The sequence below is a fragment of the Hemicordylus capensis genome, chromosome 17 (assembly GCF_027244095.1).
Source record: "Hemicordylus capensis ecotype Gifberg chromosome 17, rHemCap1.1.pri, whole genome shotgun sequence".
NCBI classification, from domain to species: Eukaryota; Metazoa; Chordata; class Lepidosauria; order Squamata; family Cordylidae; genus Hemicordylus; species Hemicordylus capensis.
In genome coordinates this window covers 227,872-255,735 of record NC_069673.1, presented here as the reverse complement: position 1 = coordinate 255,735, position 27,864 = coordinate 227,872, and the positions used below count along the sequence as shown (strand labels likewise).

The 27,864-nt window shown below is 53.2% G+C and overlaps 1 protein-coding gene across 2 annotated transcripts; it reads left to right on the top strand.

Moving 5' to 3' along the window:
* Window positions 1–1,030: 1,030 nt before the first annotated feature.
* On the top strand, window positions 1,031–25,172 carry QSOX2 (quiescin sulfhydryl oxidase 2). 2 transcript variants are annotated; one of them, XM_053282384.1, is made up of 12 exons: window positions 1,031–1,460; window positions 7,274–7,374; window positions 8,153–8,201; window positions 8,875–8,980; window positions 9,369–9,459; window positions 11,237–11,382; window positions 12,307–12,447; window positions 13,653–13,782; window positions 16,941–17,063; window positions 17,783–17,933; window positions 21,672–21,860; window positions 23,578–25,172. In XM_053282384.1, the coding sequence occupies exons 1-12, from the start codon at window positions 1,160–1,162 to the stop codon at window positions 24,117–24,119; spliced, it is 2,070 nt and encodes a 689-aa protein (XP_053138359.1). In that variant the 5' UTR covers window positions 1,031–1,159; the 3' UTR covers window positions 24,120–25,172. The 2 variants fall into 2 exon arrangements, with proteins under 2 accessions (XP_053138359.1, XP_053138358.1); XM_053282383.1 differs by having other exon boundaries at window positions 8,872–8,980.
* The last annotated feature ends 2,692 nt before the right edge of the window (window positions 25,173–27,864 follow it).

The window sequence follows — 27,864 nt, the reverse complement described above, 5'->3', positions numbered from 1 at the left end:
ACCATCCACTCCCCGCATCACAACAAGGGCCTTTAGCCTTGAGAGTTGTAGTCTGGCATTAGGCTGAGGCTCTGGCAGAGCTGCTGCCGGAAAGAAGCAGAGTCGTGGCCAGGCCCAGCCAGCAGCAGCAGGCTGGATGCAGATGCCGCCGGGAGGTGGCGGAGGAGGCGCCCAGGTGCAGGCGTCATGGGTCGGTGCATCTCTGAGAGAGCGGCGCTGCTGCTGCTGCAGCCCAGTCATACTGCTCGTTGCACCCCGCTTGTCGGCGAAAAGAGCCCTCCTCGGTGCAGTGCAGAAAGGTGTGTGGCTGCTGCCATCGCTTTGCATGCAGAAGCACCCCCGTTCTATATCCCTGGCTGGCAGCATCTCCAGGTAGGGCCGGGGAGGAAGACTCCTGCCCGACGCCTTGAAGAGCTGCTGCCAGTCAGGGTAGGCAACTCTGAGCTAGATGGACCAGGGGCCGGACTCGGTAGAAGGCAGCTTCCTCTGTGTGCGCCTAATGAGAGCGCGCGCAGGAGCCTCACTCCCCTCTCCATGAGTGTGGCATTTACAGTAGAACTATTGTTAATAGCCCCCCACCACACACACACACACACACACACACTTGTGCAGCTTCTTCCCCGCTTTCTGGGTGCAGGCGTGGGCTTAGAACTTGCTCTTTTAAAGGGAAGGCTTTGTTTCTATAGCGGATCGCGCCTTCCCTACAGTGTGCTCCATGCCTGGCGGGGGATTCGAACCCGCGGCTTGGCTCCCCTCCCCACCCCGCCTCTAATTCATGAGAGGAGATGAGACAAGTGCGGGTGAGATCTCCCTATTGGCCAGGAGCCTGGAGGAGGAGGAGGCGGGGCTTAGGAGTTTCTGCATTCCGACGGACTACGCAGGCCCCGCCCCCTTGGAGTCCCCCTGTAATGGCGGCGCCGGAGGAGCTCATTGGGCCCGCCCCTTCCAGCCTCCACCTGCTGATTGGGCGGCCGGAGAGTGTCCCCGCCCCCCACGTGATCCCACCCACCCCCGCCTCCGCCCGCTGATTGGGCAGTTGGTGGGCCGGCCGGTGGCCCCGCCCTGGTCCGGTCCGTTTCCAAGGCCGGCAAACGGTTGCTAGGGAGAGAGAGGAGAGAGGAGGCCTCGGGCCTGGCTGGCGCTTCCCGGCGGCGCCGACATGGCTGCGAGCGGAGGCGGCTCCTCCTCCAGCAGCCCCCCGTTCCCGCTGCTGCTGCGCTGGGGCCTGGCGGCGGCGGCGGCGGCAGCACTGGCGCTGCTGGCGAGGCCGTGCGGGGCGGGGCTGTACGAGGAGGCGGCGGCGGGCGCGGACCCGGCGGTGTGGGTGCTGGCGGCCGGGACGGCGCGGCGGGCGCTGCGGGACTCGCCCTCCGCCTGGCTGGTGCAGTTCTACAGCTCGGCCTGCGGGCACTGCGTGGCCTTCGCGCCCCTCTGGCGGGCCCTGGCCGGAGACGTCCACGGTAAGCAGCAGCTGCGGCGGCGGTGGCGCAGCTCTACCTGACGAGTGGCCGGCCTGCAGGCAGCGTGGCTCGGGGGGAGCGAAGAGGAGCACGCGGCCTGCGCTGCAAGCTCCCCCCGTCTCCTTGGTGGGGTGCTAGGGGGCGAGCAAGAAGAACCAGGAGCTGCCGCAGCCTGGGGTGGGGTGGGGTGGGGGGAGAAGGACTTGGGGGGTGGACTGGACTGGGGTCCACCAGCTAGCTGCCCGGTGGGATTGCAACCCCCATCATTTCCAGCCGCAGTCCATTGTGGCTGAGGATGGTGGGAGTCGTAGTTGGGAGAGGCTGGGCTTGGGCCCCCCTGGCGCTGCCCCCCCCCCTTAATGTGACTGATGGAAACGAAGCCGCCTCCTCCTCCTCCTCCAGCAAGCTGCTGGGGTTACACTGAGGGCCACCGGGCACACCGGCAAAGCTGGGCAGCAGAAGGGAGGGAGGAGCAGCAGAACATTCGGTCTGCTGCCACATCTCCAGCTAAAACAGCCTGGTTTGTGCTTGCGCTGCAGCTGCACAGGAACCTTTCCAAGGGCACACTGCTCCCTGCAAAAGGTCGTCTAGATACTTGCCTCTTACTTCCTCGTTAAAACTGGACACTGCAGGGCTGCCTACTCGTGCAGTTAAGGTGGGTCAGAGGCAAGATGCCTCCAAATCCCAGTTGCAGGGGAGCAGCAGCAGCAGCAGGAGGAAGAGGTCTCTGGTGGGCCCTTGTGGGGAACAGGATGCTGGACTGGATGGGCTTTCTTCCTGTTCTTCTGTGATCTTGTTCTGTTAAGAGGCAAGCTTGTTATGAATCCGTTTAGAAGATGTTCTTATTTTCAAGATCTGTTTTCTCACCATTCAGATTAATCGGAGTGCTTTCTGGGCATGAATGTCTTGCAGCTTGGCACACAGCTGCCTTTGCTGTAGGCACTGTCATGTACAGTGAGGGGCCGTCAAGTGGGGGGGAGTTGTTTTGAATGATCTGCTCAAACGTTTAAAACATGTGCCCAAGTTATTGCTGCTGCAAAAGGGGCAGATTAGACAAAGTGTTTGCATCCTAGCTTATCTTGGATGACTGTCTCTCTCTCTCTCCTTGCCATGGGAAAAGGGCACTGGGGCCCTCGCTGTGATCCCCAAAGTATTGCTTGGGTTGGTGTCTGTTCCTGAGGCCTTGCCAGACCATTCTCTCTCTCTCTCTCACTTCTAAGCATATTTAGAAGTGTGGGGTGTTTGTGACATGGAAGCTGAACTTCTCAGCCTGCCGTTGGGGATGGCCCTAACTCAAGAGTATCTGCTTTGTGTGCAGAACATCCCAGGTTCAATCCCTGGCAGCATCTTCAGGTACGATTGGGAAAGACTCCTGCCTGAAACCTTGGAGAGCTGGTCTGGTGGCAGCAAGCATGAATTGCCACCCTTGCTAAGCAGGGTCTACCGTGGATTACATTTGAATGGGAGGCTACATGTGTGAGCACTGGAAGATCTTTCCCTTAGGGCAGTGGTAGCTGGGGATTATGGGAGCTGTAGTTTAGCAGCATCTGGAGGCTCCCAGTTTGGGAACCACTGCCTTAGGGGATGGAGCTGCTCTTGCATGTGGGAGGTCCCAGGTTCCCTCCCTGGCAGCATTTTCAGATAGGGCTGGCTGGGAGAGACTCCTGCCTGCAGCCTTGGAGAAGCTGCTGCCAGTCTGGGTGGACAATCTTGAGCTAGAAGGACCAAGGGACTGACTCAGCAGAAGACAGCAGCTTCCTGTGCTGTGATTTCTGCTTTCAGAGTGGGACTAGAAGGTAAAGTGTGCCGTCGAGTCGGTGTCGACTCCTGGCAACCACAGAGCCCTGTGTTTGTCTTTGGTAGAATACAGGAGGGGTTGGCCATCGTCTCCTCCCACACAGCATCTTCCTATATCGCTGCTGCCCGATAGAGGTGTTTCCTGTAGTCTGGGAAACACACCAGCGGGGATTCGAACTGGCAACCTCTGGCTTGCTAGTCAAGTCACTTCCCCGCTGTGCCATTAGGTGGCTAGAGTGGGACTAAAGGAACTGCCAACCACACGAGGCTCTGAGAGCAATTCACCAAGCCATGGAATCTGCACTTCTTGCAAACCAGGCATCATGGAGGCAGCCTGGAAAGCTTAAGCATGCCTAAGGCTGCAGTCCTAGAGGTCCACTGAACTCTGCGAGGCTTGCTTCTGAGTAGACCGCATAGGCTTGTGTGGCAAGTCCCCTGGCAATGGATTGGACCTTCACTTTGTTCTTCATCTGTAACACATCAATCACACGGATTGTTTTTTCTAACCCTTAAGTTAGGTGTGCATGGCTTTGTGCATTGCGGGTCAATGACCGACATAAAGATATCTATTGATCATGACTTTGTGCCGACTAGTTGCTAATGCACTCATTAAGAAGTATTTTGCTGGTGGAGTTCCATGTGAAGTGGGAGTGAAGCAGATGATGATGCCCTGAAGACACGTCAGTGAGCTGAAGCAGGGCTCCTTTCTCCTCGGAGGCTCCCTTTGTCAGCGAATACTAAGCAACTCGCCTCCCAGCTGCTGGTGCACTTCAAGCCAAGCATTTGTCTAGGGAAGGGCCTGCATTGTGAGGTGATCCATTTGCATTAGCTTTATAATGCTGCTCCTGTCCATTGTTGCCTGAGCGTCTGAGACAGGTGGAAAGAGGCAGAGCAGCAGTGGTGAGTCATGAATGAGGCGCAGAGCCCAAAGCCAAGCTTCTTGCGCGCCTGCAGAGTAGCCTGTTGCCTATTGTGTGCCGGCCTGAACGCCCACCCATCTGCTCAGAGATGCTGATAGTGCTCCTTGGGCCTCTTCAGCTGTCCTCACGCATGTCTGCACACCAGGCAGCCCCACTTGGCCAGTGAAGGCTGCAACTCTCCCGCCGCAAAGGGAAACCAAGGATGCCTCTCCGCAGCAGGGCAGGGAATGTCAGGGAGGATTTGAGCTTGGTGATGACACCAAATGTCCCTTGTCCTTTTACATGGAGGTGGGGGTGTTTGTTTCCCAATATGCTTTTTATTCCCTGATATTTTCAAAGAAAAAGCTCCACCAAATGGCAAGTCTCCAAAGGGCTGCACCACTGATTTGTGCTGCAAAGAGGCTTCATCGAGAGCAGCACTGCCACCACCGCATGCATGCACTAGCCACAAGGCAAACCTCTCTTTCTAGCCCAGTGGTCTCAACAGCAACTTGCCACAGGGGCCTGCTCTTGGAGAGAAAAAGTCCTTAGGAATCCACCTTGGCTCCACTAACGGTAGCGCTTGAGGGCCTATCCCGTCCGTATGCCTACAGCATTACTTTCCATTTCTGCTCTGGTTGTTTAGATGCTTCTTCTTTCTTCTGTGAATTTGAGCTGTTATGCCTCTGTGAACAGCTTGCTTGTATTTGGCAAGGTTAAGATAAACATCCTGCAAGTTATGCTGGGACCTCACTCTGTGGCCACTTTCTAGGATGGGAATACAAGAGCCTAGTTGGACATGATCACATTCTGCGGATATGCTTAGCCTGTGGACTTCACTTCAGTCCTTCTATCAAGATTCAACAGCTGACTTTTTGTTTTATTTTCTCCCTTTCAAATTTGAGGCTGCTAGTTTTAGAACAAGAGTAGCGTAAATCAATCAACATGTTTGCCAACCGTGCCTAGTGAGGCAGATCCATTGTGAAAGGTGTTTCCATTGTGCCGCTAACATGTGTTAGCTGCACAAAGGTCTGAACGAGGGGCTTGCCCTCCTTGTTGCTATCAGTACATCTTATTTGTATTTCTGCAAGGAGGTGGAACCGGTGTGTCTGCCTCCAGACTTGCTCACATAGTCCAATATCTTTGCAAGTTAGTTGGAGGCATGTTTTGGTTGGGCACAACAATGGTCAGGCCAGCTGAACCTGCACCTCAAAGCAAAACTTGTCAATAGCTACAACTCAGCCACTCTTCATACTGGTGGGATGAATGGTCTTGGCTTGCTAATGAGCAGCGGTTTTTTGCCATGGTGGGCTGCTGCACCAACCTGCTGCCTTCACTCCGCTGCTCCTGTTCCTGAGGAATAACCTCCCTCCCTCCTGAAGGTCGAGCCCTGACTTGTCTGTTGCTAAACAAGTGTGTGTGGGGGGGGGGGGGAGGCGAAGTATCTAACTTCTGTACCGGTTCACTTGGAAACTGGAATGTAAATGCACCTTGGTTCCTTTTTCCTTCCCTGAAAGACACTTTTTTGTTTCCATTTGTCATTTACTGACCTTATTAGCTGTACTCCTTGGTTGTATGCACCAGGCTTGTGAGGGTAGGGGACTTCAGTGTTCACTTCCGGACTAGTTTGGGGCAGCTCAAGAGTTCATAGCAGCTGTGACAACTACGGGCCTATCCCAAGCAGTCTCAGGACCAACACATGTTGCTGGTCACAGGCTTGAACTGGTCTTTCATTTTGATCAGGGTGGTGTTCCGTGGGTGGGGACTCCTGTGATCTGGTTAAGCTTGGACTCGCAATCACGTCCCACCTCCACAGGGGTGAGGGGACTGTTAGGACGGTTCTGGATGGGGTCACACTTCCCCAGAGGAGCAGGTATGCAGTCTGGGAGTGCTGCTGGATCCTAACCACTCCCTGGTGTCCCAGGATGAGGCAGTGGCCAGAAGAGCTTTCTATCAACTTCAGCTGATACACCAGCTGTGTCCGTTCCTTGAGATAAACGGCCCCGAAACAGTACATATGCTGGTAACCTCTAGACATGATTACTGCAATGTGCTCTATGTGGGGCTGCCTTTGTAAGTAGCCCAGAACTGCATTTGGTACAGAATGCAGCAGCCTGGTTGGTCTCTGGGTCATCTTGGAGAGAACAGATTACTCCTATAATAAAAGAATTACACTGGCTGCCAATAGGTTTTCAGGCAAAATAATGGTTATAACCTATAAAGCCCTAAGCAGCTTGGGCCCAGAGTATTTAAGAGAATGTAGTCTTTACCATGAGCCCCAACACCAGCTGAGATAATCTGGAGAGGTTTGTCTGCAGTTGCCATCAGCTTATTTGGTGGCTGCACAGGGACGGGCCTTCTCGGTTGCCACCCCAAGACTCTGGAATGTGCTTCCTGCTGAAATATGAGCCTCCCCATCTCTGACAGCTTTTAGAAAGTCTTTAAAGACTTATTTTTTACCCAAGCTTTTTAACTTGATTATGGTTTTTGATTGTTTTAAAGTGTTTATTTTTGTCTGAATTTGTTTTATGATGTTGTTGTGAATTGAAGTTTGGAGCGGTCTACAAACTTGAGAGATAAACTTGAGAATTCAGGAAGATACATTTGGTGATTCCTCTGCCACTTGGCTTTTGAAACAGGGTGGATAAAGTGGATTATGGGGGGTAGCATGAAATGGCACTATAATGGTAAACAATACACTTACATGCCCTTCTCCACCGTGGGGGTGGGTAGGGCCTACTTGCTGACTCTAATGATGGGAAACTGGTTTTGGTGTCATGCATATGTTGCTTTCTTCTGGCAGGATTTCTTCTGCATCTCTCCTGGAACATTTACACAGATGTTGCTGCAATATACTGATCTACAATAAGTGCTGGCTGCTTTGATCTGTTGTAAGGAGCCAGTCTGATTAAAGTATGAAAACAGGAGGTCATCCCTAATAGATAGGGAGTGGGCAGAAGGTGCTTGCCTGTTTGGGCAGGTCATGGAATAGAGCTGGCCTTCTAGGGACAAAACTGGTAGAGAAAATGCCTCTCTCTCGGGCCTCTTCTGGCTCGTGTGGGGATGTGCGCTTACGCCACTGAAAGGTAAGAAGCCGTCTTGTGCGCTTCCTTCCAGAGTGGGAACCGGCTATCAGAATTGGAGTGCTGGATTGCGGAGATGAAGAGAACTACGAGGCCTGCAAGGATTACAGGATTCAGTTCTACCCCACGTTCAGGGTAAGCCGCTCCAGGCATCCCAGGAGACTCGCAGCAGCCTTGGACTGCCTTGGACTTCTGTTAGCCAGCCCAACCCTGACCGTTTGTTTCACAAGGAAAGCTGTTGCCACTTTCTTGCATAGCGGCTCCAAAGGGACAGCCGAAATGCATTCGTGGTCAGAATTCAGCTGAGGATACCCATGGAGTGTTACATGGCCCTTTGGTACAGTTTCCCCAGGAAAAAAATAAGACTGCCTTTTCATCTGATCTTAGGAGGTGGGCTGACTATGAAAAACTTGTGTTTACAAAATTCTCCCTCACTCAGGACTGGAGAGAAAGCTTGTATAAAAAGAAAATGGCCCAAGTAGGATCTGAGAAAGACAAATGTTGCAGGACAGCCTGGATGCCAACCTAATTGTTGGCAGGGCTGTTGGCCCTTGACATCTTGCACCCCAAATGCCGACCCAGAGGTCCGTGCTCTTCTGCTCCGTCCTTGGGCAGCTGATCGTCTTAGGATGGCCTCCAGAGATGGGACAGGCCTCTGAAAGCCCCTCTTGGGAGTCAGTGAGGTCAGCAAAGCCTCTCCCTCTCTGTCTTCAGGTCTGGTTTCAGCTTGGGCATGAATAAAGAGAGCTCTGTGCATGTAGGTTGCTTGAGGAATTATATCAAGTAGTAGTAATTTCCTGTTAGTTTATGTCTTGTGTTTAAAACTTTGCTTTTTAAGAAGGGTTGATTATTTATTGAGCTCCTCTGAAAATGCTTGACTGAAAATCCCTTGGTGTTTTTCCCCCTCTGACAGTATTTCAGAGCTTTTACAAAGCAGTTCACAACTGGAGAAAGCCAGCATGGTAAGACAACTCTTTGTGAAGTGAGTGGGGTTTCCCCAACCCTTCAGTTATCATAAGACTAAAAAAGCCCAATGTGGCTTCCAGCCATTAAACTGGAAAACTTCAGTTTCCTGAAAATCCAGTTAAGACCATAACGTTTAAATTCTGGTCCAAATAGTAACATGCGCAATTTGGAAAGCCATCCTAATAGCTAAAGTGGTAATAGCTTCTTGGTATAAGGTTTTCTGTGGGGACTCTGGCAGGGCCTTCCTGGGGATACTGTCTGTCTGGAGCATGTTCCACTCAGATGCCTTTGTGGAGCCACAGAGCAGCAGCAGCAGCAGGGAGTGATCCGCAGACCTAGGCCCTGAACTCTTCTCCAGGAGCTGCCTTGGACTCTGCTGCCCCTCCCCAGTGCTCCATGATGAAGTCCTCTAACAGACTAGAGCAGGGGCTCCCAACCTTGACTCCCCAGATGTGGCTGGACTACAACTCCCATCACCCCCAGCTGCAGTGGCAAAAGACCATTGTGGCTGGTGATGATGGGAGTCATAGCCCAGCCACATCTGCGGACCCCTGCGTTAGAGGAAGCTTGTAGGCGGATTCTGGGGTGTGTGTGTGTGAGCTTGGGCAAAGGGAGTCTTGTTCGGGCTGCAGACAGAATTGTGGTGGTCTCCTCCTCTCTCTGCAGCAGGCTCTGATCGGGAGCTTCAGACGATCCGCCAGACCATGGTTGACTTCCTGCAGAACCATTCCCGAGAAACAAAGCCGCCTGCCTGCCCTCCGTTGGAGCCAGTTGAGTGAGTCTCTTGCTTCAGATAAAGCACTGTGGAGTGGCAGCAGGTTATGCTTGTCAAGCAGAAGATCGCCCTCTTGGATTGCTCTGGAACAGTCATCTTTGCCTAAGCATTTGGCAACCTTTTTGCATGTTGGGATTTGCATTGGGGGTGTTTTGCAGCAGCAGGCATGAACCGGGAACTGCTGCCTGAGGGTGGTGGCAGCATGCAGAGCAGGGCTGGGTGGAATATCTCTCTCTCTCTCTCTCTCTCTCTCTCTCGGCTCCGGAGGCCCCACTGCCCGTGGAGTGTGCTGAAGGGGGATTTGGCCTTGGTTGGCAGCGGAGGCCCTGTGTGGGTGACACTGTGAAGGACGCAACAGGTCAGATTTCTGTGTTCTCTCTTTAAACAGGCCGGAAGAAATCTTTTCTCTCTTTGATAAAAGCAGCCAGCATTACACCGCCATTATCTTCGAGAGTGCAAACTCATATGTTGGGCGAGAGGTAATGTAGTACTGGAAACTCCATCCCCTGCTGAAGTCAGTGTTGCCTTCGTGTATCTTTATTTCTTTCTGGATGGTTAAGGCTGAGCTTCTTGTGCAGCGGCCTCTCCGTCATATGTGAAGGGAATGAGCGTGAGCGTCACTAATGCCTCTGCTTCCTGGCCGCTCAGGCTGCTTGCTCCCCTCTCTCCTGACTTGCCAGAGAGCCACACTGCCTGCAGGCTGGCCACTGGTCAGGTTAACCGCACAGCTCTACCTGACGAGTGGTCAGCCTGCAGGGTAGGGCTAGGGGGGAGAGAGAAGCCTCCCGCGCTGCTGCCGGGAAGCAGAGGCAGCTGTGCCTCCTTTGACACCCCTTCTCCCCCCACCCCTGAAGGTAGAGCTGCTGTTGGGTGGAATTCCTGGACCGTGATCTGCCTCTTTTCTCTGTGCACTCACCCCCTTCTTCACTGAGTGAAAACTCTCTCCTGTTTACAGTTTTAAGCTTAGTCAGCTAAGCTTTGCAAACCTTGCAGCATCATGAGGTGGGGTTTTTTTGTTTGTTGTTGAAGCCAACAAGTAAGTCACAGCTATCCGCCACCTTGGGTGTTGTCATTTTTCAGGGCAAGGAACGTGTTAAAAATGCCCCCCTTAGCCCTGCACAAGGAGGGGCAGAGGGAGTGTGTGAGCAGCACACGGAGGTGGGGAAGTCGTCTTCACCATGTCTCGCTCTAGCACCGTGTTTGCAGGTCCACCTCCATCACGACTCTGCAGCTTGGCTTGCAGTCAGTCCTTAAACCACGGCTGAATATTCAAGCATGACGTGTGCAATTGCTAGGAGTTGTGTCTCAGAGGGTCTGGGCCTGCTACTTGCATGGAAAAAGCAGTTGGAGCAGTGCTTGTCTTAAGTAAAATGAGGGCGGGGTGTAGAAACTTGGAGGTTTGCCCTTGAGATCCTGCCTGTGCTGCATGTCGATGCTGAACATTGATGGCTTCATTTTGCTTCCATACCTGCGGGGCCCTGCCAAGTCCCAGCTGTTCTTCTGAAAACTGCTTTTTGGAATTAAGACTCAGCCCTTTTAAAAACACACAGTTGGTCCTCTGTATAGAAAACTTGATTGTATCCAGGTGAAACAGGCTTTATTGGTTCATTCGGCACACTTATGCCTGTGGCGTTCCAGTGCTCTGTTCTTGGTGAGATCTCTCCCACTCCTCTCCTGCCCCAACCTCACTCCTCACTCACGCACTCTTGCTGGCTTACTCTCATTAGATGAATGCCCACTTTCTCAAACTCCATAAGAACATAACAGCCCTGCTGGATCAGGCCCAAGGAAGCCTGTCTAGTCCAGCATCCTGCTTCACGTAGTGGCCCACCAGATGCCCCTCAGAAACCCACAGGCCAGAGCTGAAAGGAGCATGCCCTCTCTCCTGCTGCTGTTACTCCCCTGCAGCTGATATTGAGAGGCATCGTGCCTCTGAGGCTGGAGGTGGCCCACAGCCACCAAACTAGTAGCCATTGATAGACCTGTCCTCCATGAATCTGTCTGAGCCCCTTTTAAAGCCATCCAAGCTGGTGGCCATCACCACATCCCATGGCAAGGAAACCCATAGATTCCATTCTGCTAGAGTCTTAACTCCATTCTGCTAGAACAGAGTTTAGGGGGAATTTAATCTGCTTCTCAACCCAAATCAACCAGTTAGGGATGGGTTACCCAGCACCCTGATCGAACCTTGCTTTCCTTCAAGCATTAACTGAACTTGCAGCAGCCTCCACTGGTGTGTCTGTGTGTCTCCCCCAGGTTATCTTAGACATGATTCAGTATGAAAACATCGTGGTAAAAAGAGCGCTTGATTCTGAAACAGCTTTTCTGGAGAAGCTGAGTATTGCCTCCGTCCCTTCATCTTACCTGATCTATCCCAATGGATCCCACGGATTAATTAACATGTAAGTGCTAACGTGTGCCAGCTTCGGGCATTGTGAGTCGGGGCTTCCGTTAAGGCTTGGAGCCATTGTCTTAGCTTCTAAGACACTGAGATAGCTCGGCTCACAGACGCCTTTCCTCCCTATACATGGCATTCCATCCACAGAGCTCACACATGGCATTGACTCGCAATCCATGGAGAAGTGTCATGGGGGAACCCGCATCAGTAAATGAGGTTTTTTGCTTATGCACAGGAGGACTAGATCATTCATTCATTCATTCGATCCATGGTTACTGCCATTTAAGGTCTGCAAAACTCCTGAAAATAGCTGGCAGCACAGGACTTGTACTGTTTGTTGCTTTAATGAGCATATTAACTATTTTAATGATTAAAATTGCTTTGCTAGTCCAATGAGAATCTTTCTGAGACAGATCAAAGAAGCCAGGCATTGGTGGCATTTGGGTAGCCCTGTTGGCCCACAAGCGTCCTTTGCTCAGCTGCCTGTCTGCAGGTTCCATTTCTGTTGGGATGTGGAAAATTGGAGGCTTGCCTTCTAGTTAGATGCGTCGGCACCATCCCACGTGGCATGGAATCCAGGAACCAGTAGCTAGCAGAATGCAGCTTCTGGGGAAAGAAGCCATCGCGGTTGCTGCTGTCAACTCCTGGGAGACGGGTGGGAGCCAGTGAGCGCCGCTGGAATGGCTTCCTTAATAAAAATCTGCATCTCTTGCTGTGCCCAATTAGATAGTTTCTCTGTGGTGGATTTCTTTTAGCCTGAAATGTCCAGGACTCTCTTCCAAGTTGGGAATGGAATTTTACATATCAGAGGAAAATAAGCAGGACGTTTTGACTGTCTCCTGAGCACTTCTGTAGATAGACTGTTGTACCCCTCAGCCTCTTTCACTTGAGGTTATATTTAACCCTTGCACTGTCCTTCCATATACAGTTTGAAGCCTCTTCGGTCTGTCTTTTCTTCCTATTTAAAGTCGCTGCCTGGTGTTAGAAGAAGACGACTTTCTTCTTCACAACTCCCAGTACCTGTCAGAGAAGGAAGCAGAGATGTCGAGGAGTGGAAAGACTATGATAAGTAAGCAATGCTGGGGTTCCCTTTAATGGTGGGACTGTGGCTGTTGATTCCTACAAATAAATATATATTCTAAACCTCCTCCCTTCCTTATACCTACCTTTCCCATGTGACTTAACCCCTCAATCGATCTCTCCCCAGCTCTTACCCAGCTCTAAGTCTGCATCACGGCATTTGCCCACAGTTTTCCTCCCCTCCTCTGTGTTTCCCAATGCCTGTTCCAGGTTATAAGTGTTTGGGGAGCAGGGGCCTCCCTACATAACTCCATACAGCACTGGTCTGGTATAAATCAGAGTAATGTGTATACAACGCAGTGTGTGCACTTACTTATTTGATTAAAATATTCCATCCCATGACTGGGCTACCCAAAGTGGGTGACTAACAATGATGATGATTAAAATAATAAGAGGAGCAAAATTAAAATAAAGGAGCAAATAAATGGATAAAACAGTACTCAAAACGCACTTTAAAAACTAAGAAATGCACCAAAACCTCACAGCGTTGATCATGCCAAAGACACACAGAGATGCAGAGACATTAAAGAGGCAGCTGGCAACTTGGGAGGGGCCCAGTGGGGAGGAGGATGTGAGAGTGCTGCTCCTCATCTTCACCCACTTTGCGGGCGTGTGTGTGTGTGTGTGTGTGTGTGTGTGTGTGTGTGTGTTCTGTAAAATACTGGGGGTAGTTTTGCTCACTGTGTGTAGGTTAGGCAAAAGCCTAACTACATTGTTTAAAAACAAAGACAATTGCAAGCAGAAAGGGGTTGTCTATAAAGTCACTTGTGGCGAATGTGGTGAAAATTATATAGGAGAAACAGGAAGACATCTGGGCACCAGATTCAAAGAACACCTAGCAGATTCTAAATACATAAACAGGGGAAAACCACGGTCGATATATATGAAAAATGAACACAACGGAATAACAATGCCTCTCAAGGTAAGCATTTTAGAAGCTGAACATTGTACACTTAAAAGGAAGATAAGGGAACCCTAACCGAGTGAGCCTTTGTGGTGGTGTGCAGATTGCACCATGCAGCCCCGTGCTGTGGAACCCTTCCATAAAAACTCAGCACACGGTCATTTGTGCCCTTGGAACAGGAAAGATAAATCTCCATTTGAAATGTTGATGGCACCAACTTTCAGTCATTCTGGACCTGTGCAGACAAAATAAACCTGCCACTTTAGAAGTTATGTGTGTCTGTTTTCCAGATCTAAGCTGTATATGGCCGACCTTGAGTCGGGGCTGCATTACCTGCTCAGAGTAGAACTCGCCACTCACCAAACTCTGGAAGGAGCGGAGCTCAGGACCTTCAAGGAGTTTGTTGCAGTCCTTGCCAAGGTAAACTGGTCTGATCTTCTGATTGTATTTGGAAGAGTGTCTTAAATCGAATGCAGCCACGCGGGTAAACGTCTAATGAAGCAAACTGTAACATGTTTGTGGAGGGAGGGGTTAGGGTTCATCACTGTGGGCCTGGCAGTGTCTTAATCCAGCCTGGAGGAGCTTGGATTAAAACCAAGATTGGTACCTTGCTTGGACACGTTACTCTAGTCCCTTGAAAGCTGACGTGCGCAAATCAAAAACTTCTGGAGAACTACTCTATAGTGCATAGAGGGGAGACGCCACATTCCTGAAAACCCTGAATGCGCTCTGCAAAATGGCTTGCGTAGGCTGACTGGAGAGGCTAAAATGGAGGTGGTGACAGTTGAGTTGTTGGTAGCAGTTTAGCTTAGCATTGGAAGAAATCTCTGCTGCCGCCACCACCACTGCCTCCCTGAGTGGCTGTGCCGAACTTGAGGCACTGCTGTGAGGTCAAACCTGACTTCCTGTACAAGAACTCAGGCAGAAGCAACAACACACACTTCTGATACAAAAATGCACAACGTTTGTGGTGTTCTGGAATGACCCAGCTCATGATGCTATTGACCATAAGCTCTTTTCTCCTTCACCTGAATATTTCCCGAAGGGAGGGGTTGGATTGCAGCCCCAGCTCTGTGTGTGTCTGTGGGTTCTGTTTCTGTGCTCTGGGCTGTGCTTTGTTGCTAAGATTCTAACTCCATTTTGCCGATCATAAATATCTAGTGTGAAAACAGCTTGGCTGATGCCAGATTACAGGGTGTCTTACGCTGCACTAATTTTCTAAAGAATAAGCACTGAAAGCATTGTTAAGTCGCTGGATTCGGTGCTCAGTTTTCTGGCCCAGGATTTTGATGTGCTGCAGGATTAGTTCCTTGGCTGTCAGTGCCGCTGCCTTCCCAGCGCCTCCTGGGACTGCAGCACCTTCTGGGTTCCACTAGCTTTGCATCTGGAATCTCCCCCCCCCCCTTTCCTTATTCCCCGTGGAGGTTTGGGGCACAGTGCTGGTCCTGGCCTATGGATCCCTGCGCATCCCCACCACGGCAGGGGCTCCCAGCCTGTCGTCCAAAGGTGATGGTTGACTGGGACTCCCATCCACCTTCCAAGCAGGCTGCCCAAACCCCGTTTCACGTTGCTTGCTTCCAGCCCTAATATTTCCCTGCTGGTTGGTGGCTCCTCTTCCCGGGTAAGTGATATTCAGCCTGTTCTAGACGGGGCTGCACCCCAATCAAGGGCCAGTTCTCAGCCTGTGGGTGCTCATTGATCCAGCACTGTCACTCCAGGCTCAAGCGGCCTCTGTGGCTCGGAACGCCTTTTCTCCGCTTCGGCTGATACGCCAACTGCAGCCTTCCCTGGACAGACATCGCTTGGCCCCAGTGACTCGTGATTTGGTCACCTCTCGCTTAGATCACAGCAACGCATTATCCGTAGGGCTGCCTTTGAAAACAGTCCAGAAACTGCAGCCGGTACAAAATAGGGTTGCAAGATTATTAACAGGGACTGGACGTTTTGAGCATATGACGCCAGTGCTTTGTCCGCTGTGCTGGCTCCCAGGCCGTTTTCAGGCCCAATTCAAAGTGCTGGTTTTAACTTCTAAAGCCCTAAATGGCTTGGGACTGGGTTACCTGAGAGAGCACCTTGCCCCAGATGTCCCAACCCGGCCCTTAAGGTCTTCTCCGGAGGCCCTCCTCCAGGTGCCTGGGCCAACGAGGTGAGGCGGATGGCTACTAGGGAGGGGGCCTTTTCGGTGGCTGCACCCCACTTATGGAATAGCCTCCCCAGTGAGGTTCGCCTGGCTTCATCACTCTGTTCTTTCAGACGCCAACTAAAGACCTTTTTATTCACTCAGGCCTTCTAAAATTTAAACTTTTTTTTAAATGATCTGATTGTAACTGAAAACTAGATTTTGATCTGTTTTAAAAATAGTTTTTGTATTGTATTTTGTATTTTCTCTCCCCACTTTTGGGAGGCTTGACTAACAAGCAGAAGGTTGCCAGTTCAAATCCCCACTGGTACTCTATCAGGCAGCAGCAATATAGGAAGCTGCTGAACGGCATAACCTCATACTGCATGGGAGGAGGCCATGGTCAACCCCTCCTGTATTCTACCAAAAGAAAACCACAGGGCTCTGTGGGCTCCAGGAGTCGAAATTGACTTGGCGATGGCACACTTTACCTTTATTAATCTCATGTTTTAATGTTGTATTGTAAGCTGCCCAGATAACAATTTGTTATGGGGCAGCTAACAAAGTTTATTATTAACTTTTTGCTCCCAAGGAGAGAACAATTTTGAATAATAATCTATTTTCTGTTCTGAGTGCTCTAAAACAGCAGCCGCATTTCACAGGTCATTACTGGAGTTTTAGACGGTCCATTTGATTGCAGAATCCATATTCTCTGGGAAATCTAACAAAACATTAAATTGCAATTCTGTATGAAAGTTGCCCCAAGTAATGGTTTGGTGCAATTACTTTGACCTTAAGGGCTAATCGTTTTTTTTTTAGTAGTATGCATTATAGGTAGGGGTGTGTGTGTGTGTGTGTGTGTGTGTGTGTGTGTGTGTGTGTGTGTGTTTTTAAAGTGGCCATTTCTGAAAGTCCATTTGAGAGAGTAATTCTGGGAAAAATGGCTTAATGTCCTGATCAAAAGTTCAGCATTTCCTCTCTGGCAGCGGCCAGCCAGACATCTGTAGAAAGGAAACTGAGCACGATCCACCCCACGGCTCCGCAGTATCTTCTTGCCCCTAGTTGCCCCAGGCTACGTTATAACAGCTCAGTAGCCATGAAGAGGCCTTATGACCATTGGCTTAAAAAAAAAAAAAAAAAAACCCATGTGAATTAAGCTAGTGGACATGATTGCATCTGGACACAACTAATTTCCTAACTGGCTTTTGTATGGCATGAAGAAATGACGCTCTTGCCGATCTTTTATCAGATGACAGAACCCGATCCTGGTGGGCTGTGGGAAGAGAATTACTCTTTGCATGCAGCACGTGGCCCCTTTAGTCCTCTCTTCCTCCAAATAAAAAGCCCCACCACCCCGCGCCACAGGCTGCCTTAGGAGAAGAGCCCGGAGGTCTCGGGGAGAATCCACAAGTGGGAAGAGAGCTTAACGGGGCGGCTGGCTTTGTTGTCTTTCACGCAGCTGTTTCCTGGCCGCCAACCCCTGCTCAAGTTGCTGGAGACCTTGCAAGTGTGGCTGGTGAGCCTCCCATTAGACAAAATCCCTTATGATGCCATCCTTGATCTGCTCAACAACAAAATGCGGGTAAGTAAGCCACGACCCGTCTTCAGCATCCAAGGCAGCTTTACTAGAGGAGTGGGGGACCGTAAATCCAAGATGCTGCTGCTGCTGCTTCTCCTCCCTGGCACTGAGCCCACCACAGTCTTGGGAGCTGTGGAAGGGGCCCCTCGGCCTCTGGGCAGCAGCCTCTGCTGTTCTGTTGCTGGTGCAGGTGGAGGACACAAAGCCTCCGCAGCGACCTGCCTGTTGCAGAAAGATCTGGATCTGTGGAGGCGTCTGCAGCCCAGGCTCCACATGGCTCTCAAAGCCACCGGCGGCTGAATGCCCAGGATGGCCCCAGTCTTGGTCTCCTCTCTTAACGCAGATCAGGGCTGCACAGATCTGACCCTCCTGCAGATGTTGGACTGCGAGTCCTGTCATTCCCAACCATTGACCCCTGTGCCTGAGGATGATGGGAGTTTTAGTCCAAAAGCTGGATTATGGAAGTTGTGCAGCTTTGACGTATAGCATGAGCCTGCTGGCATTGTGCATAGCCAAGATGTGTGTAAAAGTCTCCTTTTCAGGGGCTTTCCTGTAAATCTGGCTCTCCTTTTTTCCAAATCCTCATGTTTGGAGTGAGCAACTGGAGATTTCAAAAACCATGGAGGACTGGAAATGAAGATGCCAGTAAATGTTCTTGAGACTGCAGCCTTCTCGTCATTCTTGAAGTATGTTAGTGATGTTTTGTCTCTCGCTCATCCTAGATTTCTGGACTGTTCCTCACCAGTCGTGTCCAGTGGGTTGGTTGCCAGGGCAGCAGGCCAGAGCTGAGAGGATACACTTGCTCTTTCTGGAAGCTGTTCCATACGCTAACGGTGCAAGCAGCAGTTCGGCCAAAAGCCTTACTCAACACAGGTGAGTGTTGAGTGCTCCAGGTTGCTCCAGGTTGCTCCAGGTTGCACCTTCCTGATGAGGCACGGCTACAGCATCTGGGGCTCTTTACCTTGGAAAAGAGGCGACTAAGGGGAGACAGGATCGAAGTGCATAAAATTATGCATGGAGTGGAGAGGGTGGGCAGAGGGAATTTGTCTCCCTCTCTCACAACACTAGAACCAGGGGTCACCCCATGAAACGGAAGATTGGGAAATTTAGGACCGACAAGAGGAAGTACTTTTTCACACAGTTCATAATTAATCTATGGCATTCTTTGCCCTGGGATGTGGTGATGGCCACCAGCTTGGAGGGCTTTAAACGGGGCTTAGACAGATTCATGGTGGACAGGTCTATCAGTGGCTACTAGTCTGGTGGCTGTGGGCCACCTCCAGCCTCAGAGGCAGGATGCCTCTCCATACCAGCTGCAGGGGAGTAGCATCTGGGGCAACAGCAGAGGGGGCCTGCACGTCCCTCTTGCCTGGGGGCTTCTCAGAGGCATCCGGGGGCCACAGTCTGAAGCAGGCTGCTGGACTAGATGGGCTGCCTTGGGCCTGATCCAGCAGGGCTGCTCTTATGTCCAGGTGGGAGGCCTACGCTCCGGTGAGCTTCAGTGGCCGCCTGGCTGTCCCATCCCTCGTTGGACATGCACCTCCGGCAGCAGCCTCTCCAAGCGGAAGGTGCTGGCACTCTCAGGCTCCTCTCTCCTTTGCTCTTGGCCACGAGAGAAGAAAGAGGCTTCCCTTCCTCCCTGGCAGCTGCCTGCTGAGGGCTGGTTCACGTATTACATGGCAGCCACAGTGGGGCACCACCGGCAGCTGCCAACCCCTGTCCACTGTCCCTGTCTGGTTGCACCTTTGCGCCACATCCACGTTTTAGGTGAGCACTTAATATTTGAAGCAAGTGATATAAAATAGAGGGCACAAGGTGGGGGTGGGGGCATGTAAGTGTAAGGAAACCTAATTCTCCTCTCTTCATGGAGGAGAGGTCTATCAAGGGCCACTAGTCGGAGGGCTCTAGGCCACCTCCAGCCTCCAAGGCAGGATGCCTCTGAGTCCCAGTTGCAGGGGAGTCGCAGCAGCAGGAGGGAGGGCCTGCCCCTTTCAGCTCCTGCCTGTGGGCTTCCAGCAGCATCTGGTGGGCCACTGTGTGAAACAGGATGCTGGACTAGATGGGCCTCCTTGGGCCTGATCCAGCAGGGCTCTTCTTATGTTCTTATATTTTGTTCTGAATGGCCTTACCTCCCCACTGCTTCTCCCCCTCCTCCCCCAAAGACTGTAGAGGTCAATGGCTTCTGCTCATGCCCTGTAGATGTGTGTCTCTTATGGGCAAGGAACTCTGAGATGCTTGGCTTTTCTTTCTTGCAACTAAATAAAGGTGAAGGGGGGCCCTCGAGTGGGTGTCGACTCCGGGGACCAGAGAGCCCTGTGGTTGTCTTTGGTAGAATACAGGAGGGGTCGGCCATGGCCTCCTCCCGTGCAGTGTGAGATTGTGCCTTTCAGCATCTTCCTATATTGCTGCTGCCCGATAGAGGCGTTCCCCATAGTCTGGGAAACAGACCAACAAGGATTCGAACCGGCAACTTCTGACTTGCTAGTCAAGCCATTTCCCCGCTGCGCCATTAGGTGGCTACATATGAAAGGCAAATTCAAGGCTGTGGCAAGTGGAATAGTTTAGAGATTAATCTGGCACAGCACTCTTTGCACTCTGTAGGTGCCCTTTTCAGGTGTGAAGAGTGCTTGCCTCTCTTCCTCTCGCATTGTGGGTCCCTGCCTTGTCAGGGCACTCCTGTGACGCCGGGTAGACCCACTCTTGCTGGGCTCTGCTTTCTTTGCCCCTCCCTTGTTACCAAAACCTTCTAGGGCTGGACGATGACACAGTGCCCCACCGCTTTATCCATCCTTGTATTATACGTACTTACCCTGTTGTGGTTTGGAGCAAGGTTGAAAGTTTATCCTGCTGTAGATCCTGTGTGTGTGTGTATTGTCTTCAGCACACTTAGCTGTTGATTTAAAGCAGGCCATATTTCTGATGATCACTTCTTATGGCAAAAGAATTGGGTCAGCCTGAGGCTGCCGGATTATGTCTTGGGAGGTTTTCCTCTCCTTATTGCTTGTGTTAAATCCCATCTACTAAAAAGCCTGATTCGCCCCCTAATCCTTCCAGCCACAGGTGGGGTTTTATGGTTCTTGCCCACTTTAAAGATTAGGGTTACCCTGAATTGCAGCAGTTTTTAGAGGAAAGAAAAAAGGAGAGATTACATAGAGAGAAGATATGGCAGCTGCTTACGGAAGATACAGCCCTGGGCTGATGAAAGAAACACAACCAGCCTTTGGCTGGCTTCTCTTTTTGAAAAGCGGGGGGGGGAGGAAAAGAGGTGTGTGAACGCTGAAATGAAAGTGCTCTGCTTTCCCTGGGTAATCTGTTTATATTTCCCCAGATGAGGTAACCCCAGTCTTGCTCCCTAAAAGATTGTAACAAAAGAAAAGTTTGAATTGGGAATTCTGTCCCTGCATGCCTGCAATGAAATGAAGATGGGTGTGTGTGTGTGTGTCTCCATACTGGATTGCCTTAGTTGGTGGCATTTCCCCCCTGGTGGCTCACGACTCCTGTGAATGAATCGCCCAGTGGAATCCAGGTTGTCTGACGGCGCCTTTTCATGAGGGCTAAGGAGAGCAGCACAGCTGTCTGAAGGAAGAGTCTTGTGCATCTCCAGAATCTTGGTCAACTTCACCAACATAAGGGAGCCAAGAAAAGGTCAAGCTTTCAGACTGCACAGATCTCCTCAAGCCTTCTTGAAGCTGACTTCAATGGGGCCCCAAAGCTTGCTAGCACCTGACCAGTATGGTTGAAAGTAGTAGGAACTCTTGTCTTGGGGAACAGCTTCGGCCAGAGGTTCCTAACCAGGGTTCCTCCAGAGGTTAATGAACTGCAACTCCCAGCATCCCCAGCCACAATAAATTGTAGCTGTGGATGATGGGAGTTGTAATTCCCCAGCATCTGGAAGAACCCTGGTTGGGAGCCACTAGCTTAGGAGATGTCAGTGCTTTGGAAGGAAGCCACCATTCAGGTTACTTGTTTATAGCTCACCATATCCTGTGGAGTCAGAACAGGTGCCGGAATTTCACTGCAGCGCATACATGGATTGCTCTTCCTAAAGGTCTCGCTGTCCAGTATGACATAAATGGCTTGAAGAAAATGAGAAACTCTGGAGGGAGTGTGAGTTTAAAAAGGAGGAACTTGGTGAAACAGCAGAGCAAACCCAATAACCCTCTGACTTGTCGAGCTATGCCTTTCCCTTGCAGGGCCAGCACATCCACTGTGGCCTCCCACTGACTTAGCTTTGGTTTCTTTGCCTGCTGTCAGATGTGCAGCGCTTCTCAGCAGGGGCTGGGTCTGCTGTTGGTGTCACTGGCCCCAGCACTGAGTCTCGGAGGCCTTGGCAGAGCAGCTGGTCTTCTACCCTCGGAGGGTGAGGCCTGGCAGCCTAGCCCAGTCCTCTCTCCCGTGCCTGGCAGCCGTGCTCTCAGCCAGCCCTCCCATAGCCCTGAAGGGAGTCATCGGGGCTCGACCCAGGAACGTGCTGCCTGCAGATTGTGTGCTCTGGGGCTGAACTGTGCTGCAAAGCCCCACAGAGAGAGCGAGAAAGAGAGTGTGTGTGGGGCGGGCAGGCAGGCAGGTGCTTCTTGGCTGTCCTTGAGCCTTTGCTTCTGCTCCCGGCAGGCTTGGAAGGCAATCCTCGGGCGGTGCTGGAGATCCTGCAGAAGTACATCCAGGACTTCTTTGGGTGCCGGGCCTGCGCGCAGCACTTTGAAGAGATGGCCCGGGAGTCGTTGGCGCGGGTGCAGAGCCTGGACGAGGCCGTGCTGTGGCTCTGGGAGAAACACAACGTGGTGAACGCCAGGCTGGCAGGTACGGGACCAGTCGGCAGCAAGGCCGGCTTCGCGGACTGTGTGCCCTTGCTGCTGGGCTTCTGCGAGCCTTTGGCCCTGGCCTGCCACGGCAACGAATCTGGGCGGCACTGGTCCAAAGTCGTGTACAATTAATAAACGTATGCCGAGTAACATACATTTAACATCAGTAACAATAATGGCCTTTAAAAAAAGGGCTTGCAGCAGCCATCAGCAAGCAAATGCCTGCCTCATTCTTGGCTTTGCTTTTCAAGCCATGGTCAAGGGGCAGAAAGAAGCCAAGCGGGTGGGGGGTGGGGCTGCTGACTCAGAAGAGGGTCCAGGCGTCCCATAAGGGAGGTGCCGCCGCCCCTGCCACCTTGACCTGCCCCAAGGCACTGCCAGTTGAGCCTGAAGTGGGGAAGCAAGTCCCCGACTCCTTCCTGAGCTGAAGGCAGCGGCCAGGCTGTGCTGCTCTTCAAGTCTGATGTCCCTGGGAAACTCCCCGTGTTGCCCTCGCTCAGAATGGGCGTTGAGAGGAAGAAGCTGTTCTCTCCCCCTGGACGGGCAGGAGTGCAGCTCCCTGCAGGGCAAATGTTTCTGAGCCCCTGTCTGGGGCTACTTCTCTCAACGAAGGAAGGGGCCTCCCATTCTGGCCCAGCACAAATTGAGATCCCTAAAGCCAATAACGTTCTTCCCCCAGACTCTCTCTTGGCGGAGATAATTTCTTGGAGTTTTGCAATGGAATTCGGAACCTTTTCACAGCCACATTTGTATATGGAGGAGGATGAGAAATATTAGACCTCTGTATGCGGGGGATGAGGAAAAGAGCACATTTCTAGCACCGTTGACTTCAGGGAGGGATCTGAAGTGCAGCAGCAGAAATGTCCAGGCTGGTCCTCAGGACTGAAGGAGGTGGCTGCTCACAGGTGGCCCAGACCTGCTAGGCAGGAGAAGAGCCCCAGCCTTGAATTCCTCTCCTCCTCCTGGGACGGTTTGCTTCCCTCTTGGATAGCCAACTGCTGGGTTGCACTTAATCCATCCTCGTATGCAGGGATCATATAGCTGGAGCACTAAAGGAAATTGGTTTCTGTTTGCTCTGATGGGGGAGTGTCGCTGGCAGTTTTGTAATTCAAGGATGAAACCACTTTGCGTTTACTCCCTTAACGGGATGGTCCTTTCAGTAACGTCTATCCCGCTTTTCCACCTCGGATGTACACGGGTAGCTCACAGCAAAACGGCACGTCCTAAATGCATGGCCACAAGACGGGCGGAGAACAAACAGACTGCTGTCAAGATGCAGCTCGTTGTCCTGCACTTGCTAAGCAAGCAGGTGCTGAAGGCCCGTGTGTGTGTGTGTGTGTGTGTGTGTGTGTGTGTGTGTGTGTGAGCAGCTGCCACAGAGATGCTGCTGCCCACCAGCGCTGTGTACTTGCGCAAGGGAGGAGGGACCTCCCTCTCAGTGGCTCTGGCAGAGCGAGGCCTAGAGGTGCTTAGGCTGGGCTTGACTTGGGAAAGGAAAGGGGGGACACGTCTCTGCCTCACTAGTCACCAGTTTCTGGACAAATAAGGAAGGGAATGCCAAACACATGAATAAGGTTGAAGGGACCCTGGAGGTCGGTGCAGGAGTCTGCAAGGAAGGAGCAAGGCAGGCCTGCCTTCTTCCAATGCATAGATCTGTGGGGGACCCCTAAGCTAACTCTGAGGTTTTTCCATCCCCACCCGCCATCTTCTAATAGGTGATCTGAGTGAAGATCCAAAATTCCCTAAAGTCCAGTGGCCAACTCCAGACCTTTGTCCTGCGTGCCATGAAGAGAACAAAGGTTTGCACACCTGGAACAAGGCCCAGGTGCTGCAGTTCTTGAAGCAGCACTACGGCAGTGGCAACCTAGTGCATCCCTACACAGAGGGCCCAGCTGACTTGGAGGAGGGAGAACTCCCAGGAGCGAGGGGGGAGGACGCGCCCTACAAGAAGCCAAGCAGGAGGAATGAGGACAAGGTCCCCGATCCAGACAAGCAACGGGATCCAGAGTGGAGAGTTCTGGACCAGCTGAGCGCTAAGGACAGCCCCAGCAAAGACCCAGGTCAAATGGCCGCTGAGTCGATTCGGGGGGAGGAGGTGGTGAAGCAGGCTGTCTCCTTCCTGGGCTTCTCCAACATCGACATGAGCCTCTGTGTTGTGCTGTACATGACCTCTTCCTTGTTCTTAATGATCCTGTATTTTTTTTTCCGGATGAGGTCCAAGCGCTGGAAAGTGAGACATTACCGCCCCTACGTCTAGAACACAAACTGGAAGCCAAGCTTCTGCCTGCCCGTGGCTTGCCGGTGGTTGTGCCCAGGTGCAGCTTGAATACTTCTGATCAGGGATTTTTGTACCACACAGTGTTTTCTGCCTTGAAAATGTGGTTTCCTCTCTGCCCCCCAACCCTAACCCTAACCCTAACCCTGACTGCCCCCCATTGTTGGATTCAGGACATCTGCCTGCAACAAACCCCCACACATGCCCCTGGCTTAAGAAGCATTCATTGTCTCTAGTGATACGTTCTGGCCTATAAAACCAACTGTGGCACATCACTAGAGCCCGCTGTTGGGTTTTCTTCCTGCTGGGCACAGAATGCTACCAGGGGGCACAGTCCTTCCCTTGGGTCCAGGAGGTGCCTGGGAAGAGGGACTGGGAGGGCTGCCCTAGTGGCTGGTCCTCCTGTTCCTGGAGGGGGGCCTCTGACTTGGTCCTGACGGAAGCTGCCGTCTCCGTGGGCGTATTTCTTTGGAGTTCAGATACTCTGGTTGTCATAGCATTGGGACGCTTGGGCTTGGTCTAAGCTTGGGGAAGGATGAGGCCACAGGCAAGAGATCCATGGCCTTCAGCAAGACCTCTGGTCCCCACCTTGTGGTCCTGCAGCTGGTGCTGAGCTCCAACTCCCACCATCCCCAGCCAGAATAAACCTGTCGCTAGAGGTGATGGGAGCTGTAGCCCAGCAAGACCTGCAGGACCAGCGGGTGGGAATCCCTGAGCGAGAACATGCTCTTGTGGGCCTGTCTCCAGAACTAGGGGGGGCGGTGTGTGGCGGGGGGGGCATTTCTGCCAAAAGTCCGACAGAGTAGCCTGCATGTGGGCAGAGATGGAGAATGAATGCTGCCAGCGACTGAAGGGGATGGTGCTTGGAGATGTGCCTGTTTTGGAGCAAAGAGGCCAGTAGAGGAGAAGTCTGCAACATGTTGTCGGGTCACAGGGCAAGCTTACCTTGTTTGAGGGCATGAGTCTGTCTTTGTTGGAGATTAAGTTCTACAAATTTATTTTTTAAATTCTTTAATAAAAAAAATTGGTACTCTGGCATGCTCTTCAGCTGTGTACTTGTTCATATTGAGTAGCATGAAACACCTTGTGTAAAAGGAGTGAATCTCCTACAAAGCCTTAAATTGGAATTTTTCACTGGGTGGGGGGTGGGCTGGCCACCCTCTGCCGGGCTTCCCTCCTGTGCACAAGGCCTCTTGCAGGGGAATCTGGAATGCCCCCCCTTCTTGTGCCTGTCGCATGTCCTGTCGCTCTTGGCCTGGGGCCCCTGTGGGGGGGGCGGCCCTCCCCCTCTGCAGGCGGGAGAGAGAGAGAAGGCAGACCAGCTCCTCTTCTTGACCCACGAAGGTGGGTCAAAGCCACGGAAAGATCGGGAAATCGCAAGGCGAGTGGGAGCCTCGCTTGCACCTCTTCCCTTTAGTGGCGGGGGGGGGGAGGCAGCCCCCTTTGTGGGTCTCTCCCTCCGCCGCTCTCTGGCGCCACCTGCTGCTCGGCTCCGGGACAGAGGCTGCAGGGCAGGGAGCAGAGAGAAAGCTGGGCTAATGCCCCCCGCTTGCCCGAGCGAGCTTTTCCTGCCACCGGCTGGGGCGCAGGGGCTGGTGCCAACGAGCAGAGGCAGGCATGGGGCCGGAAAAGAGGCGCCCCCGGCAAGAGAGCGGGGAGGAGCGCAGGGCCCCCGAGGTGCTCGCCGCAGGTGAGACGGGCCACCGGAGGAGGAGGGGGGCGATGAAGCCTGCCGCGGGGAGGGTCCTGCTCCGAACTGGCCAAAGGGGGCGGCGGGGCGCTTCTGGCCCCCGAGAAGCCTCGCCTTGGCCGCCTGGGGAGGGGCTTCTGCGTGCCCCCCCCCCCCCCGCTGGGCAGAGACGGTGAAGGGCTCCTCTCCTGCCTGCCTTCCCAGCCGGAGCAGCCACGAGCGGCTTCCCGGCTCCCTCGCAAGGGGCTCCTGCTGAAGGCAGCGTCCTCCCCCCCCCCCATGGCTGCCGCTGGCGCTGCAAAGGGGCTCCCCCCACCACCACCATTGACGCACTTGCTGCCCCGCCTCGTGAGTAGAGAGAGGGGACCAAGGGACAGGAGGGCAGCGGGTGCCCAGCCAGCCCCGCCCAGCGCCTTTCCCGGGCGGTCCGCCAAAGTCGGAGCCTGCCGCGGAGCAGCAGCCGCCGCGTCGCTTCGTTTTGCGATCAGCGGCACCGTCGTCGGCGTTCAGTACTTTGCTCCGAGAAGCTCTCTGAGAAGTATTGTTTGTGTTGAGAAGCGGTGTGTGCCCCGCCAGGGCAAGCGATGCCACACAACCACAAGCCCCACCTTCTGCCTCCTCCCGCAGCCCCTCAAGACCTCTTCTCGCCCCGGTTTCGTTCTTTGGGGCGGGGATCCCTCCGTTTCACGTCGCCCCCACCCCCGCCTTCAGCTGGCGTGAGCGGCCTTTCTCTGGAGCCCTGGGCCTCGGGGCGAGGGTCTTTCGCTGCCTCTCATGGGGCGAAGGGGCTCTTCTGTCACTGTTGCTCAGAGCAATCCAAAAGCGACCCCCGCCCAGTCCCCTGCTCTGTATTTCACCTTTGCGTCCCCTTGGGGGGAAGCCGCCCCACCCACTCACGGGTGCGCATCCTGCGCCCGGCCGCTCTTCTGCTTCCAGCCCACCCTCTCCTCCTCGCAGGTGACGAGCCAGAGGTGGCTTCTTCGGGGCCGGCACAGGCAGGGCCTGGCGGAGCAGCCCTTCCTGAGGGGAGCCTTTTCCTCCCCAGAATCAATGCTGACGCTGGTGGAGAATTAATTGCACACGTTTTCCGGGTCACACAGGGCGCTGCGTCCGTTTCCCACGTCTCCCCTCCACACTCGATGATGGTGCCGCTCCCCGCTCCCTTCTCCGGAGGACTCGGGGCTACGTGGTTCCCCTCGCCAAGTAGCAGGGAAAGGGTTCGTCCCGCTGTCCGGGCTGGTCCGAGGAACAGCAGCTCGGCTTCTAGCTCCCCGCACCCCATTGCAATCGTTCTCTGGGCGGCTCAGGAAGTTTGATCAAGGTGCTTCCTAAGACGCATCAGGGCCAGGACCAAAACCGGGGTGGGGGTGGGAAGCAGGCACATAAATGCAGTTTTATGGAGGGAGGGGGGTCCGTAGAGACTCCTCCGGAACCACCAAATGCACAGCTGTGGGAAGTCAAAGGGGAACGAAACCCGCATTTCGGAGAGAGTCAAGCCTAGACGGGGGAAGCGAAGCAGGGCTCCTTCCTTCGGGCGCAGGGGCATCTGCTTCCGTCGGCTCCGTTTCCTTTGCCCCCAGTTCAGGCCGCGCCCTCTGAGGAGAACCACCCACAACCGCTGGCAATTAAGCCAATTAACCAACCGCGCGGCAGCTGCCAGAGATCAAAGCGGCCCGCGCCGGGCAGCCACGCCCGAAGAAGCGCCTTCCGAATTGGGGAGCCGCAGAGCCCCGCCTCCCTCCGCTGCAAGGCACCTTCGTTCTGGGGGAGCAGCGTGGCGAGCGCCCCCTTTCTCGAAGAGGAGCGAATTCGCCCTGCAGGAGGTGCCAGTTCGAATCCGGTCCCCTCCCGCCGGGCCTCGAATTAACCCATGCCCGGTGCTGCTGCGTCTGTCAAGTAGGTCCCCACCCCTGCCAGGCCCGAGAAGCACTGGCTTTCGGCAGCCCAGCACGGAGCCTCCCTCGCTGGCTTTCCCACCTGGTGGAAAAGAAAACCAAGAGGAGCTTTCGAAGTTCATCCGAATTTGGTTCGGCTTGT

Excerpts from the sequence above, each read along its gene's own strand:
- QSOX2 (XM_053282383.1), top strand. The coding sequence starts at position 1,160 with ATGGCTGCGAGCGGAGGCGGCTCCTCCTCCAGCAGCCCCCCGTTCCCG. Across the intron at positions 1,461-7,273 it reads CCTGGCCGGAGACGTCCACG|AGTGGGAACCGGCTATCAGA; the intron begins GTAAGCAGCAGC and ends GCTTCCTTCCAG. Across the intron at positions 12,448-13,652 it reads GAGTGGAAAGACTATGATAA|ATCTAAGCTGTATATGGCCG; the intron begins GTAAGCAATGCT and ends TCTGTTTTCCAG.